The sequence below is a fragment of the Neofelis nebulosa genome, chromosome 2 (genome assembly GCF_028018385.1).
Source record: "Neofelis nebulosa isolate mNeoNeb1 chromosome 2, mNeoNeb1.pri, whole genome shotgun sequence".
Taxonomy (NCBI): domain Eukaryota; kingdom Metazoa; phylum Chordata; class Mammalia; order Carnivora; family Felidae; genus Neofelis; species Neofelis nebulosa.
This window is the reverse complement of record NC_080783.1, coordinates 124,320,748-124,338,186: the sequence shown is the minus strand read 5'-3', so window position 1 is coordinate 124,338,186 and position 17,439 is coordinate 124,320,748. Positions and strand designations below refer to the sequence as shown.

The following is a 17,439-nucleotide window of genomic DNA, read 5'->3' as shown; positions in this document are numbered from 1 at the left end:
CTTACTCAAAAATAAACATTTTTTTTTTAAGTTAAAAAAAAAAAAATGTGACAGTAACAAGTGTTGGCAAGAATGTGTAAAACCTGAAGTCCTCACGCACTGTTGGATGGGAACGTAAAATGATGCATCTATTGTAGAAAATAGTTGGGCAGTTCCTCAATAACTTACACACAGAACATATGACACTGCAATTCCACTACTAGAAATTTACGATAGAGAACCAATCACCCATATTCACACAAAAACTTGTACAAATATTTCTATAGCTATATTATTTCTACAACCACAAAGTGGACAACCTAATGTCCATCAACTGAAGAACCCATGAACAAATGTGGACTATCCATACAATGGAATACTCAGCCATAAATAGGAATTAAGTACTGATAAATGCTACAACATGGATGGACCTGGAAAACATGCTAAATGAAAGCAGCCCAACACAAAAGGCCATATATTGTAGAATTGCACTCATACAAAATGTCTAGAATAGGCAAATCCATAGAAACAGAAAGCAAATTAGTGGTTTCCAGGGACTGGATAAGAGGGAAATGGAGAGTGATTGCCAACGGATAGTATCTTTTGGTGTGATAAAAATGTCCTGCAAGTAGTGGTGATGGTTCACAATCTTGTGCATATACTAAAAATTACTGTCCTGTACATTTTTAAAAACTGGATTTTCTTGTATGTGAATTGTATCTCAATTTTAAAAAGTAGGTGATGAGAGACGCCTGGGTGGCTCAGTCAGTTAAGCGTCCGACTTTGCCTCAGATCATGATCTTGCAGTTCATGGGTTCGAGCCCCACAGTGGACTCTGCGCTGACAGCTCCGAGCCTGAAGCCTGCTTAGGACTCTGTGTGCCCTTTCTCTCTGCTCCTACCCTACCCCACTCATGCTCTGTTCTCTCGCTCTCAAAAATAAACAAACATAGGGGTGCCTGGGTGGCTCAGTCGGTTAAGTGTCCGACTTCGGCTCAGGTCATGATCCTGCAGTTCGTGAGTTCAAGCCCCGCATCAGGCCCTGTGCTGACAATGGATCCCACTTCAGATTCTGTATCTCCCTTTCTCTCTGTTCCTCCCCCACTCACACTCTGTCTCACTCTCAAAAATAAAGAATAAAAAAATTAAAATAAACACTAAAAAAATAAAAATTAAAAATAAATGAATAAATAAAAATAAAAAGTAGGTGATGAAAAGGAAAGTCTAATATGATGCCAAGCTTTTCAAAGCTGTGGAACATCTACACTTCCTCCATCTGGTCTCTGTCAGAAAGCACCAAACCAAGATCAGAATAGCCCTAGCAAACTATGTTAAGTAAGACATTGGCAAACTTCCTCTTCAAAGTTTAAGACCTGGAACCAAGTCTTATTAATCTTTTTATTCTAAATCCCCAAGCATTTTAGCATATGCTAAGTGTTTAGCTTAATGATTCTTTTAACACTGCACATACCTCTCTCTGGTTGCCCAAAGCCTCTCAGTACTATACCTTTCCAGGCCTACAATCACAAACTATCTCCCTACTATCTCTCTATGGAGAGCAGGGAGAGAACCAGCCTTATAATTAGGAGCGTGAGCTTTGAATTAAAACTTTTCCATGTACTAGTCACTAATCCCTCTTACTCTCATCCATAAAATAGGGATGCCATTATGACAAGAGAACTTCACATATTAAACTGACAATACTGCTTGTGAAAGTGCTTTGTAAACTCTAAGTTTATGACTCAGAAATTTTACTTTTTTGCAGACACATTCCCAAATTTCCCATTCTGTATCGTCCAGTCCTCTCAGCACCAATACAACTAACATTCACTTAGCCAAAAAAGACCTCTCCTATTATTTGGGAAGCAATAAGATTAAGAGAATTCACAATGTGTTAGTGATTGTGAAACAATTTGAAGTTAAAGAAACATCCTTTAAAACTCTTATAAAATCCATAAAACCCATAAAAATATTAAAATGCAATCAAGGGTCTTAGTATCTTAGTAATTACACTGTTCCTTGCTCCCATGGTAACACTTGACTCTGAGTAACTTGCACAATGCAGGAGAGGACGACTCAGTATATATAAGTTTCAAAGGTTACACAGAATGTATAAATAAAATGTTTTTGTCAAGTCGTTGCCTTGGCTTAATGAGGACATGCAGTCTGCTGAGCCCACTCTTGGTGCCTCATTGCTCCCACCCACCCTCAGGAAGCCCACAAGCAGATCTATCAACTTGAACAAGTATTTCAACAAGCACTATGAGTACCAGCGTATCATGTTACCCAGAGAACTTTCCTAACCAGTATCTAAAACCCATCTGATGTCTGAAGACCAGTGGAGGAAACCTGGTGTCCAACAGAGTCCAGGGTGGGTTCATCACATTATTCATGAGCCAGAATCACATATTCTTCTCTTAAATAACCTCTTCCAAAATATCAACAAAAATGAAGTATATCTGGGGATCATTAATTACACCTTTTTCAAATTTAATGTATACATATGTGAGGTAATATTCAGTGAGTACTTGAAAACGTACAAATCATTCATCCATAATGGTGCATGAGCTGTATTCTTCACTACAACAGAGCTCAGTTAAGTGCAACTGTAAGTAAGTTATTATATGATGGTTTTTTTTTTTTTTTTTTTTTAAAGTAATCTCTACAACCAATGTGGGGCTTAAACTAACAACTCCAAGATCAAAGAGTTGCATGCTTGGGGCACCTGGGTGGCTCAGTAGTCGGTTAAGCATCCGACTCTTGGTTTTGGTTCAGGCCATGATCTCACGGCTCATGAGTATGAGCCCCAAGTCGGGCTCTGTGCTGACCGTGCGGAGCCTGCTTGGGATTCTCCCTGCACCTCCCCTGCTTCCTTGCGCGCGCGCTCTCTCTCTCAATAGATAAATAAATAAACAAACAAATAAATATTATTTAAAGGAAAAAAAGAGTTGCATGCTCCACTGACTGAGCCAGCTAGGCGCAGGCGCCTCTCTAAGGTGTTTAAGATAAAATCTCTTCTAGTCTGTTTTCCCTTTAATATAAGTGGCTGTTTGCCTTTGTTGCCTCTGTTAAATAAAGCTTGTACATTGCACTAAAAAAGTTTTTTAATAAAAGGCTTTTAATTCAAATGAATTAATGAAATTTCATAAGGCACTGAAAGATATGTTTCTTCAGGAAAATATTACAGGTGAAAGGGACAGATGCCTCAGAGGCCCTTCTACTCTTCTACTCTTCACCATCACTGCCTCTCTCAGGATGCCTCCTGCTCCTCTCCACAAGTGCTTGATACCTAGGCCTTGCAACCACTTTCTTTCTCAGTCCACCCTGTTTGCACAAGGGGTACCTCATCCCTTTTGGACCAAACAGAAGAATGGCAAAGATGTGACCACATTTGGGGTCCTGGTGTCCTCTCTGGATCCAAGCTCACAGCAGGAGTGCATTGTCTAACATAAGGTTTGTCTGTTGGCAGGTGGCAGAAAGATTAACAAAACTGATATCTTAGAACTTTAAAATATTGAGGCATGCTAGTTTCAGCACACATAATTTTTATTATCTTTTTTTACCACACACAACTTCAAAATCAAATATTTAATACTCTACTCTTCGGAAATTTCAAAAAATGTTGTTCCTAAATTTAAAAGAAAGAATGCTTCCTAATTAACAGCTTTTAAATCTGTCATTCAACTTAAATACAAACCTGTATGGGTGGAATATCTGGCAGCGATGGAAGGTTTTCAGGATTGGTAACTGAGGGGATTAGCTCTATTGCTGTAACAGACGGGCTGGTGGGACCTCGATTTGCATTTGCCATTGTAGCTGTAGTAGGGCTGGTTGGATTGATTGTAGTGTTGTGCACCGACACAACAGGAAAGGGTCCAGCATGCCCTGGGTTTGAGTGCTGTTAGGAAAAAAGATGTTATCATTACTTGATCTGCCAGGATATCCTAATGTGAACTACACCTTTACAAGAAGTTTTAGTTTAGGAAGGATACACAAGTGTTTGATACCTGTGACTAAGAACAAAGAAGCAAGCCTTATCTTACAATAGCCAAGCCACAGAAGCAACCTAAGTGCCCATGCATTGATGAATGAACAAAGAAGTTGTATGTATGTGTGTATCCAAAATGTGTATGTGTGTGTCTAGAATGCAGTATTATTCAGCCATAAAAAATGAGACAATTCTGTCATTTGCCACAGCATGGATGGACCTTGAAGGTATTATACTAAGTGAAATAAGACAGAAAAACAAACACTGTATGATCTCATTTATATGTGGAATCTTAAAACAAATTCATATAAAATGAGTTCAGACTTGTGGTTTCTAGAGGTGGAGGGTGGAAGAAGAGGGAATGGCAGGTGGTCAAAAGGCAAAAGGTACAAACTTCCAGTTATAAGATAACAAGTAACAGGGATGTAACATACAGTATGACCATAGTTTTAAATATATAGAACAGAAGTAAATCCTAATTCTGTATCTCCATCTCTCTGCCCTTCCCCTGCTCGACTGTGTGTGTGTCTCTCTCTCTCAAAAATAAACATTAAAAAAAAAAAAAGTAAATCCTCAGAGTACTTATTACAAGGAGGAAAAGAATTTTCTTCCTTTCTTTTCTTTTTATTGTATCTATATAACATCATGGATATCAGCAGAACCTATTGTAATCATTTCACAATCTATGTAAACCAACCATTATGCTGTAAGCCTAAAATTTATCGTGATGTACATCAATTATTAATAAAACTGGGGGAAAAAGCCTTCTCCAACTTATACAAAAAAAGTAACAATGACTCAAACTTAGCCTTTTTGTTTTCCTACTCATTTTTGTGTACTTTTTAGGAAAAGCAGATTTGCCATTATTTTCAACCTGCCAGCCTGGAGACATGGCATTATTACAAACAAAGATGTACATAAATAGATGATCTAGAAGCCCCCAAAGTTTTTAAACATCAGGCCGGGAAAGTCACTGTTCTATTTATATTCCTCTTTGACTCTTCCGTCTTTTTAAAAATAAAAACAATTGGATAGTTGTCTATTATATAACTGATATGGTAGAAAAAAATGAATGTACAAAAGGAAATATGACATCAATTCCTGATTGTAATAATCTGTGACTCTAGGCAAATCACATAATCTCAGTAATTTAGAAATGTGAGTAACACCTCACCTGTCTCATTGTAAGCGACTGTTAGGATCATTTAAGATAAATATAGATGAAAATCCTTGGGAAACAAATTATACATATACAAATAAATAATTAGAAGTTTTAAACACTGAAAATTCTAACATTCACTTATTTCCGTAGGGGCCTTAAAGTCTGATGATTCCGCAGTTTCTGCACTCTTCCAAAGGGTGTAGCTGCTCCCTGGTAATATTTGTGGGCTTTCGGGTACATGGCTATGTGAACACTTTTATGGAAACTAATGTCCAGATCTTCAACCTTCATATGTACTTTTTTTTTAAAGAAAACCCAATTTCCCTAGGAATGTGCCAGTCTACAGGTTCTCTTCTTCTATAATTGCCCTTCTCCCTCTCCCCTAAAACAGCACACCTCTGACCCATTTCAAATCCTATCTAACACACTACCTTGGGGCAGAAAATACTCTGAGACAAGCAAAGATACAAGTGTTCAGCTGATGACAAAGTGCCCACCTCAAAAACCTGAGTTAATAAATCTCTGAGTGGGTTCTGATATAAGATGATCAACAAAAACAAAAGACATGAAGAAACTGTCAACTGATAAAAAGATGCATAAAGTAGTATTCATAGCTCATTCTAAGTTTTAGTTTATAATCTGCAAAAGTTCAAACAATTCAGGAAAATGAAAAAAATTACTTTAATTCCCAGATACATGTTTTTGTAAACAGGTTCCCAAGCATCATAAGAAAACAGAAACAAGAAAAAACAGTAATAAAAACTGATGTTGAATTCTAACTCTAACAAGTAACATACACAAATATATATAAGGCGCCTGGGTGGCTCAGTCAGTTAAGCACCTAACTCTTGATTTTGGTTCGGCTCAGGTCATGATCTCGCAGCTCATGGGATTGAGCCCCACACTGGGCTCTGTGCTGACAGCATGGAGCCTGCTTGGGATTCTCTCTCTCCCTCTCTCTCTGCCCCTCCCCTGCTGGTGCGCGCGCGCTCTCTCTCTCTCTCTCTCTCTCTCAAAAATTAAATAAACATTAAAATAAATAAATACACACACACACACACACACACACACACACACAAATGAACAGGAAAAAGGAAAAGGCTCCATCTGTCTCATAAAGAAATGTGTACCCAGAAGAATTTTATTTTTTATGTTTCCTAATATTCTTAAAGCATAGAAGTATATTTATGTATAATTGTACAGAAATTACTATAATGAAAATTTGGTCCAAAATAATATTTTTAAGCTTAATAATAGTCTTACTGTCACTGGAAATACAAGAATTTTTAAATTAAGATAGACATTTTTCCCACAGAAAACTGCAACTGATTGATCTATATACCTATCAAACATAAGTATATAAAGATAAAATTCTATAGACGAAGTAGAAGAGAAATTCAGGTCCAAGCATAAAAGAGACAATAAAGTTTGGACTTCCAAAAAAGAGCTTGCTATAGTATTTGGGATTCCACTGGATTAGTTTATAAGAATGATGAAACGGTTTGATCTTATAATGTCAGTAATTACAATATGCCAGAAAATATGTCCTTGGCAATCACTGAAACTTAAATTTATAATAGAACCTTTATTGTTTTTTAAATTTTTAATGTTTTATTTTTGAGAGACAGAGTACAAGCAGGGAAGGGGCAGAGAGGGAGACACAGAATCCAAAGCAGGCTCCAGGCTGTGAGCTGTCAGCACAGAGCCTGAAGTGGGCTCGAACTCACGAACCATGAGATCATGACCTGAGCTAAAGTCGGACACTTAATAACTGAGCCACATAGGTGCCCCTATAATAGAACTTTTAAATGTCAGTCTTGGGGCGCCTGGGTGGCGCAGTCGGTTAAGCGTCCGACTTCAGCCAGGTCACGATCTCGCGGTCCGTGAGTTCGAGCCCCGCGTCAGGCTCTGGGCTGATGGCTCGGAGCCTGGAGCCTGTTTCCGATTCTGTGTCTCCCTCTCTCTCTGCCCCTCCCCCGTTCATGCTCTGTCTCTCTCTGTCCCAAAAATAAATAAAAAATGTTGAAAAAAAAAAAAATTAAAAAAAAAAAAAAAAGTCAGTCTTAAATGTGAGGGAGTGCCTATTTTTCAAAAGTCTTTCCAAAGGTACTTGTGTATAAAAGTTGAAGAACCACTGCACTGGGACTATTTATCCAAGTTTAGTATGCAGACTGATCTGAGAGTTAGTAGAAGTTTACTATTTCTGAGTACTCTCCCCCTAGAAATTTGGACTCAATGGCTATGGTTCAGAATCTATTTTTGACAAGGACCTCATACTCATTCTGAGGGTTATTAAAGCATGCTTTGAAAAATATCACTATCACAGTTCCACAATGAACTTTATTATTTTATAACTAGAGATCATATGTAAAAGTAGCCTGATTTTATAGTCCTAACTCCTATTCAAATATAACCTACTATTCAGGCAAAAATCAGAAAACATGTTTTAAAATACACTTATTTTTCATAGCAGGCATTATCTATATCCTAAAAAGAAAAACAAGCAGAGAGAAGCTATACCCAAATAAATAAATTACATATAGCACAGCTCTACCGTTTTCAAAGTCCTTTTTACAGATCAAGTTCACAGCGCCACATGAAAAGAACAGAGAAACAATTTCAGGAAACTAAGGTTCTAATCTTGACTTTACCGTTACCTCTTGTGATTGTGGATAAATAAAAAGCTCCTTTGTTTTTTACTTCTGTAAAATGAATTGGCTGGACGAGACCAGAGGTTCTTAACCCATAGTATATAATGGGTTTAATGCCATTAAAGAAGCTGTTAAAATTGAATTCATGTGTATGTGTAATTTGGGGGAACAAGAAGATACACAGCATTAATCAAATTTTCAAAGGTATCAATGGCCAACCCCAAGCCCCCACCTGCTTAAGAAAAACTATGTCTTTTAATTTTAAAATTGTATGATTCTTACAAATGTAACTCTAGGCATACTTGTCTTTGGAGGTGTGGCTGCATCATGGAATACTGAGGGCCGCTGTGCCTGGGTATCCCTGGTATCCGGGCGGCATTCTGGGCCAATCTCATCTGATGGGCTTGGAAAGCTCCACAGTTCATGTTGCTTCTTTGCATTGTTTGCACACTGATCAATCTTGGAGGCTACAAAAGGTAGAAATTGCATTTGCTTAATAATATTTTTTATAAATTTATCTTTCAATGATAAAATGTTATGGTAAAAATCGACAGGACAGAATGGCATAAAGTAAAAAGCGTAAGTCATTCTCCCCAACTCTAGCCCCAATCCCTTCCGCTGTGTGTGTGTGTGTGTGTGTGTGTGTGTGTGTGTGTGTGTGTGTGTGTAAAGCCTATCAACATTAACTTATCCAAACCTGGACTAGTGGTTTTGATTTGGATGGGGGAGGGGAGATCAAAAGAGATACACGGATGGGAATAGTTTGAATAAATGCCTAAGGAATGTATCTGACCTTAGGTAAAACATATCTGGCTTTCTGGACCCAAATCACACGTGGAAAACAAAAAATACCTGGAATGGAGGGATAAAAACTTTTGCTCTTCCATAGTACCATGAGTTAGTTTCATATCCCATGTTAAGTAGTTCTTTAATGCCCTTTGTCACATCTCCCCAGGCCCCTGCCAAACCCAGAGCAGATATTTAAACTCTGACCTTTGAGCTTTGTCTCTGCTAGTCACTTTGAAATGTGCAATTCACCCCAATCGGACGGAGTGCAGTCTTGAGGCTTTCATCATTTGTATCAATCGTGCCATGCTCTAATACTCACCTGTTGCTGTAACATCTGTGGGGCTGCTTGTCGAGGGTGCTGCTGTGTCGTCGTCGTTGCTGTGGATACGGGTGCAGGCGGCTGCTGCATCCTCATCTGTTGTAACTGCTGATGTTTCTGTGCATATACTTGCTGTTGCATGTGCTGGAGTCGAAGCTGCGCTAAGTTAATCTGTCCAGGGGTTTTACTAATGTGGTTTGTCCCTGGAGGAACTTGCCCAACTACAACATTAGGAGTATAACCAGGAGCTGGTTTACTCTCAATTACTAGATTACCTGAAGGATTTAAAAAATGAGAATAATTTGCATATAAACGATTAAATCATCCACTTTTGATTGCCACTATTGTTTCCTCTTTCCTTTCACAACTATCAGCACTCAAAGCTTCTGACAGGACAGCAGAAGTGGGAGATAGGTTTAAAGATGATGAAGATCAGAAACATAGTCCAAAGCCAAATAATTGACTTTTGATTATTCAGAATAATGTATTGTGTATTATTCTATATTTACACAAATGTACAGAAAATTAAAGATCTGAAACAGATGTTATTGGAGGAGGCGCATCTAGTCAGTCAAAATCAATTCTCCCGGACAAGATTCAAGGATATCTAAGACTGCTAACGCTGATCCCATTTTCCTTTGAATTGCCATACTATTCAGGGCAGAGTACTACATTGCTACAAAACTGTCTTCCGTGGAAACATGGAATGTTTTAGCCACTTACGTCCCTAGAAATGACAATTTTCCTTGGTTCTCACACAGCCCTTTATTTTCTAGGAATAGAAGGCAAATTTGAGGAAGGTTGGATGTAAGGCAGAGTTGGCAAACCTTTCCTTTAATGGGTCAGATAGTTTAGGCTTTGCAGACCACATAAGATCTGCCATATATTCTTCTATTTTCATTTATTTTTACAAGCCTTTAAAATGTAAAAAACAAACTTAGCTACCATGCCACACAAAATACAGTTTGCCAATGCCTTCTCTAAGGCTATAGCCAAATTTTAATATACACAAAGATCGCTTTTTTACAGAAATCCATTCGCCTCTGCTTTTACTTACCACTTCCAGTGGTGAGAACTTAACTACTTTCAAAGTGAGTTTCCTCAATCTGTAGACAGTTCTAACTGTTGGGAAGTTTTGGGTCTTTGTTTTAAATTGAGCTGTTTGTCTGTCTCTCTGTAACTTTCACCTATGGTCTGTAGGTCCACACTGTGGACAAGAGTGAAGCCCATTTCTCTTCTGTGTGGAAAAGCGCTACTCTTATCTTTCAAACATTCCTCAATGTGACTTTCACACACATCAGCATCCTGGAGGGCCTCCTCTAGTGGACAATTCGGTACAATTAATATACAAACTATTAGGGCATCTAATAAATTCTTCCAGAGAATGAAGCCCCATATGCTAAGTTTTTGACATAAAACAGTCATTACCAATTTTCAAATACGTGGGGGAAAAGTCAACAATAATTCACATTTTTAAAATCTACACACAGGAGATGCTCAACATTCTTCAAAATGTCACGAACAGAGCACAAGTGAGTTTCCAATGAGGAACATATTTTCCAAGAAATTTATGTGTTACAGTAAAGCTTTAAGGATCTAAAATCTGTTTTAGATTCTTTCTCCTCCTAATTTAGTGTTCCCAGTCACACTGAAAAAAACTAATTAATTCTCACCTAAATTGACTACATTCTTTGCCCAGAAGGTGGGATCACAATGGAAACGGATTGCTCCATTAGCAGCAGGCACAGGATCACACCGTGCTTTCAAAATATGGCGCAACTGAAAAGTAATCTTGAAGGGAAAAAATTCACATTAGTCTTAAAAATTAAGTATTACCTGAGAAAACAAACATGGTAAAGACATAAAAAGCTCATGTAGCCCCACGACCTGAGATGAGACAGTTGTGTTTAAAAGACTACCTATATTAGCAATCAAGTGCACATTTCTGGCAGAAATGATTTATCATGTATCTTCAGGACAGTAAATACTGTATGAATCCATTTACATGAAATTCTAGAAAATAACAGAAATGAGATTAATGGTTGCCTAGGGTCAGGAGTAGAGGGGAACAAAGAAACTTTTGTGGGTGATGGAAATTTTCTGTATCTTAATGCAGTGGTGGTTACATTGGCAAAAATACAAAATCTAGACTTGAAACAGCTACAGTTCACTGAATGTAAGTCTTAATAAAATCAACGTAAAGACCTGGGGATAAACACACTATGTGTCTCACCAGTCGCTTGCTGTACAGTAGAGCTGTGCTGCTGCCACTCGCAATTGCCCAGTTTGTGAAGTTCATCACATGCTTCACCTGCCGGGAAAGGCCTGTGATGTCATTCTGCTGCTGTAATAACTTCATCTGTCTTTCTTTTGTAACATTCTGAAACAGAACAAGAGTTCAATGAAGAATTCTATATGAAAAATCCAACTCATCGTTTCTGTTGCAAACGAACACAATACCTACGTTACTTTTTAAAATCGGGATAAGTTAACAGGCATCTCATTATGTAATGAGCCTCTGATCAAAAGAAAAGTTGGAAACTAAACTTAGGCAAACAAAGGCGGAACTAAAACTTAGTTCTCAAAGCTAACAAAGGGGCATTCCACATATAAAAACTGTTAGTTGATGTCTCCCTTTTCCTTCAGAAGATAAAATGTCTTTGTTAAAAATAGTATCTAGGGGCTCCTGGGTGGCTCAGTCGGCTAAGCGTCTGACTCTTGGTTTTGCCTCAGGTCATGATCTCAAAGTTTTTGAGTCTGAGCCCCCCATCCGGCTCCACGCTGACAGCCCAGGGCCTGCCTGGGATTCTCTCCCTCCCTCTCTGTCTTTTAAAATAAATAAATTTAAAAAAATAATAAATTAAAAAACAATAAAAATAGTATCTATTAGGCTAATCCAATATACAGAATCTGTGGCATAATGAGCTGACCTTTGGAAATTTGATATAATCAACTCCACACTTTTAGGTCCAAAGAAAATTTTGTGTTACCAGTGCCACCTACTGGTATAGCAGGAGGCGAAAGTTAAAATCTCTTCCTTCAAATACGTTTAAAAGACAAAATGAGAAAGGTAAATTCTAAAGCTCTAAGAGTAGAGTTAAGGAACCTTTTGAAGTAACAAAAGTTCTCAAAGAACAAGAGCATAAATAAGAATTGAAGGACCAATTTGAGGGCAAATGCTGCAAAGGAAAAATAAACTACCTGGGAACTAAAACTGCCGGAAGGGACAGGTGATATCTTATATGCTCTGACATTTGGCATGCCAAACAACCTATCTACTTTGCACTTGACCATTTTCTGAACACCTCAACTTGACTCATTGGGCAATTTTTTCCTAAGAAAACAAGTTGCCCATTTTATAATGCAAAATGATGGATAAAAGTATTCAACTGATAGAAGTTTGATTCACAAGTTCCCTGGAAATCATCCCTTCTACCAAGCATAGGAAAACCTTTATTTTACGAAGTTTAAGAACATATTACACTAGAAAACATCTATTCCTTAAATTCAGCATCTTAGGCGTGTGTGGCAGATTTATGATTCAGTATTTTTGTATATTTTAGCATTAAAAGGCATCTTTTCATTCAAAAGTTCTTGAAATGGTTTACGATTATTTTCGACCTACAGTTACAGTGTATTTGCAGTAAGTTAAAAGGTTATCAAAAGGTTATCAGAAATAGTTGCTGCTCAGTGTTCTCCACGTACAGTCTTGGAAAACAAAAATCTATTAGAGTTAAATGCATCAGCTGAATGTACAAGAGGAAAGAGACCTCCAACTTTAATGGTATGTGTGAGAGTACTTTTAATCTCACAATTGTGTCTCAATAAAAAGATGTATTTCAAAAGACAGAAATGCAGAAATAATACTGCCAACATAATTTCTTTCATTTGTATGTAACTATGTGTCTAGTATTTCTACAGTGATCTATGAGGGAACGGAACAGAAAATAATCTGTGGAAATGTTGAGGTTGCAAGTAATAGAAATTTAAAAAATCAAATACATAGCTTAAATTGCTACTGATGATGCAGAAAACACAACCCCCTATCACCTGAACCTACTAAAGAGTACCAAATTTTGAGAAACAATGAACTGTGGTCAGTAGAGACAACTCTGTTTAAAACTTAATTTGGATTTCAAACTGACTGGATTCTTATCTGGAAATTTATATCTGCATATTAATCTTAAAAAATGCAAAAAGTTTAAAGTTTATAAATTTCAAAATGAGCAGCATTTTTAGCAAAACTATGGAATATTTTTAAAATAAAGTAAAACACAAATGACTCAAGCAGACCCCAGTATACATTCACGTGTAAAAGTTAAATTGAGGCCCTATATTCAGGGATGGGGGTGGGAGAGTGGGGAGTAGTAGGTTGGCTTTGTCTTTGTTTATATCACATTTTAGTAATAATTCTTTAATTCTTAAGAGGACAACACTATCTCCTCATTTATACAGCTAAAATCAGTATTACTGAATTGGGCTGCAAATTAACTAACTCAGTAAAGCTCTATTTTCCAATAGAAAATGAAATGAAAAATGTTTTTAATTTGTCTTTATTTCCATACCCCCCAACCAATCTAAAAGACCTTTCAATAAACATTAAAAACAGCTAAAGAGCAAGAGAAGCAGTTGTTGTTTTATTTTGGTTTTGAACCATACCTCTAGCTGCTGTAAGAGAGATTTTCCTTTCTTATTAATTTCATTGATAAGGGTGAAAATGGCCACTTTAATTTCCTGTTCTACTCGTTTGTTAGTCTCATTTACTTCTTTTATCCTGAATAAGAGAAATGCATCATTAGGTTATCAACTTATCCTATGTCTCTGAATCATCAATTGTTACAGAAATTCATCCAACTGGGCACTTAAGCAAGTAATTAAAATGAAACCCTTGTCAAAATGTACAACTTATGTTTCGGTAGACCTGAGCACTCAGTTTGGTCTAAACAAGTTATTTATACAGACAAAGAATGGATTAAATATTTAGTAATTTTAAATTAAATTCATAAAGGTAGTTTATTAATCTAGATGGCAATCTCCTTTAGCTCCTGTGACATGAATGTGATATATAAACATCTGACATCAACAACTGCTATTTAGTGTCAAATCTGGCACACTGGATCTACTTAATGCTTTTCAAAAACAATGTGCAAAAGAACAATGTTGCGAACAGTAATTATCTGTTGAAACAATAAGAATTAAGCTTAGAAGCATTTATTTTCACTTACAACTTAACCACTTAAAATGTGCCCCCTCCTTCCACAGGTTCTTCTCAAAATAATTTTCCTACTGCATAGAATTAAGGGCATAAAACATTTTCAATCCAGTTTTAAAAGAATTCGATGTTTTAGAATAGGAAGGTTTCAGCTGCAAAAATGAAATTGCTGATACCTATTTCATGGGTGGGGGAGAATCCTACCGATATAAATGTATAAAATGTTAAACAACCAAAGAACGTAGCCTTCAACTTTTATACATTCTAACTTCTTTACAAACTATTACCCACACTTCCAACCTCTAAATTGTCTTTTCAAATTTGAGTAATAATAATATAATTTTCCCTCCTTTGTCTATACCTCAGTGCTTGTTGGGGCACTTATTTGAAAATTTTATTCAATTTTGTCCTTATTAATGTGATTGGAAAATGTCTTTTTAAAAATAAGACTGCTGATTACTAATGATAATGCAGGATTCTAACTTAAAATGACTCTGCCAAGTAGTGAAATTATTAAGCTTGCTAAAAGTAGTGAACAGTTAGCCACTGTCAGACTCCCTTTGGTTTAAGCATGTCTACTACATGTTCAATTGTGAAGAAAGAAATCAATGTACATTAGAAAATGGAGATACAGGTCATTATGTGTCTAAAGGGAAAGAAACATTGGAGATTTCAATACTTTTAAAAAAATCTTTCTGGAGATGAAATCATGAATTTCTCCAACCCTCTGCAATTTTGTAACACATAAACTTCTTGTTCTACTTCTCTCTATATAGATTCAGGAACATATATACAAAATATGTACAAAACATATATACAAAAATATGGGACTGCCATACGAATCAAGTATCTTTTCTTTGAAAAGGACATCCATCTGTAATTTATAAGACAGCTAGCTATCCTCTCCAATATCACCCACAACATATCAGCAGTATTACTAAAACATCCTGATATTTTCATAAGAATTAACCATCCATAATTAGTGCATGTAAAGTATATACAGTTCACCCTGAGCAAAGTGAGGTTAGGAGCACCTATCCCCAGATAGTCAAAAATCCATGTATAACTTTTGTAGAGCTAGAGAAAGGAAAAATGTTATATTTATCGGGGGGGAAAAAATCTGCATATAAATAGACCCACAGTTCAAACCCATGTTGTTCAAGAGTCAACTGCATTGTTACATATTACCTACAACCTTGGAGTACACTTTATTTTCTTTTGGTATCACTCTTAAGATGAAAGTTCTGCCACCTTATAGTCTAATGTATAATGCGCTATTCATTCATCCATTTAATATTTTTAAGTATTGCCATTTTAAATAAAGTAATTAATTTTAATATTCTAGAAAAACCAAAAGTCTCAATATTCATGAAACTGAAAAATACTTACTAATCCTATTCATACCTCCAAGAATATACAGATTTTAATTATGCCAGCTCCAAGTGTTCATCTTTCTACCCCAAGAATCCTCATCTTGTTAATGTACTCACTTATGGAACTTATTCCAACTTGCCTTATCAATAAATTTAGTTTTTTGAGAAATTAACCTGAATAGAATTTTTAAATGCTGATGGGATTACTGATAAAAATAATAGCAATGGTCAAAATTTGAGAGTTTACTATGTGCCATAAAGTGTGCTATTACATACGAGTTATAATAATAATTCTGCGAGAAGTAGTGTCTTTAAAAATGCTTCTTTTACAGGAGACATTCTTCATACTCTCTCCTCTATACTATGTCAACCACACAGTTAAAAGTTTTATAATTCAACTCTACATAGTAACTGCTTTTTCCATCGTTAACTAATAAGGCTTTACAAAGAATAGAGTTTTACTGATTAGAAAAGAGTTAAAGATGTATTTTAAGAGTATTCAAAATTTTGGTGAATTAAATCTTAATTAACACATATCATAATCCAAACTCAAACTTCTATATATATTTGCCCTTCTAAAAATGTTTTCTATATATGCTTAATACAGAAGGGAAACAAATTTAAACTGGATCTAGTGTGTATAATAATTTTTAAAGTGAAATTATGGTTTTAAGGCAACACACTTACCTGTTCTGCACCTGAGTAGCTGCAAAATGAACATAATTCTTCTTCTCAAGAAGCTTAGCCAGTAGATTCTCAATTGCACCTTTCTGGTTTTGAAAAGCTTCTTCAAGAAACTGATACCTTAAAACAAAAACAAAACCACATTTAAAGCAGAATATTTACGATTGAAATTCTTAAAATGAAGAATTGCTACATGATTCAATCTTGAGACCATAACTTAAATTATCTGCATTCTATGCTGGCCTCACACACCCTACCATGAACAACTTTTAATTACCAATCTCTTCCCTTCTGACCCACGCCTAAGAAGCTATTTATTGTAAGACCAGAAAAATTTACTTAAAAACTGTTCAAGTGCTCTTACATTAGAATTTTGATTCAGAATTACATTTTTTTTTTTTCAAATTCAATTACTGGAGAAGCTTGTATACATTTTATATCATAAAATCTGTAACATTACAGAAAATACTTTCAAAGGTGGGGAAACTACCCATAGTTTTAACAGCATAAAACCACTACTAACTACCGTGGTTATATTCCTTAGTCTTTTTTTTTTTTTTTTTTTTTTGTTAAATTTTTTTTTTTTTCAACATATATTTATTTTTGGGACAGAGAGAGACAGAGCATGAACGGGGGAGGGGCAGAGAGAGAGGGAGACACAGAATCGGAAACAGGCTCCAGGATCCGAGCCATCAGCCCAGAGCCTGACGCGGGGCTCGAACCCACGGACCGCGAGATCGTGACCTGGCTGAAGTCGGACGCCCAACCGACTGCGCCACCCAGGCGCCCCTCCTTAGTCTTTTTATTATGCATTTTATTCTTTTTTTTATTTTTAATTTTTTAATATTTATTTTTGAGAGAGAAAGGGAGGGAGAGAGAGAGAGAGAGAGACAGACACTGAGTGTAAGCAAGGGAGGAGCAGAGATAGAGGGAGACACAGAATCTAAAGTGGGCTCCGGGCTTTGCCTTCGGCTCAGGTCATGCTCTCATTGCTCATGAGTTCGAGTCCCATGGCAGGCTCTGTGCTGACAGCTCAGAGCCTGGAGCCTGCTTCAGATTCTGTGTCGCTCTCTAACTCTGCTTCACCCCCATTTCATGCTCTATATATATCTCTCTCAAAAATAAGTAAAACATTAAAAAATCTTATAAATAAAAAATAAAATACAAGTGTAATCATAATGTATACACAATTTTATATCTAATTTTTATCTTGTCTTTACATTCATTACTTGAAATAATTTTTCAGCTCCCCATACTATATTAGTCAAAATTTTCCAAAAGAG

The 17,439-nt window shown here is 36.4% G+C and overlaps 1 protein-coding gene and 1 pseudogene across 4 annotated transcripts in view; one reads left to right on the top strand and one right to left on the bottom strand.

The window, feature by feature from the left end:
• TRIM33 (tripartite motif containing 33) overlaps positions 1–17,439 on the bottom strand; it is a 133,992-nt gene that overhangs the window by 21,379 nt on the left and 95,174 nt on the right. For all 4 annotated transcript variants that reach the window (XR_009257808.1, XM_058716134.1, XM_058716136.1 and 1 more), the window contains exons 5-11: positions 16,160–16,276; positions 13,547–13,661; positions 11,121–11,267; positions 10,561–10,678; positions 8,888–9,162; positions 8,082–8,246; positions 3,676–3,876 (exon numbers count right to left, since the gene is read on the bottom strand). Coding sequence is in view for 3 of the 4 variants with exons in the window: in XM_058716134.1 (XP_058572117.1) it covers positions 3,676–3,876; positions 8,082–8,246; positions 8,888–9,162; positions 10,561–10,678; positions 11,121–11,267; positions 13,547–13,661; positions 16,160–16,276 (1,138 nt within the window). In the remaining variant the exon portion in view is untranslated. The remainder of the gene's footprint in view (positions 1–3,675; positions 3,877–8,081; positions 8,247–8,887; positions 9,163–10,560; positions 10,679–11,120; positions 11,268–13,546; positions 13,662–16,159; positions 16,277–17,439) is intronic.
• LOC131493927 (cyclin-dependent kinases regulatory subunit 2-like) lies at positions 552–2,430 on the top strand (annotated as a pseudogene).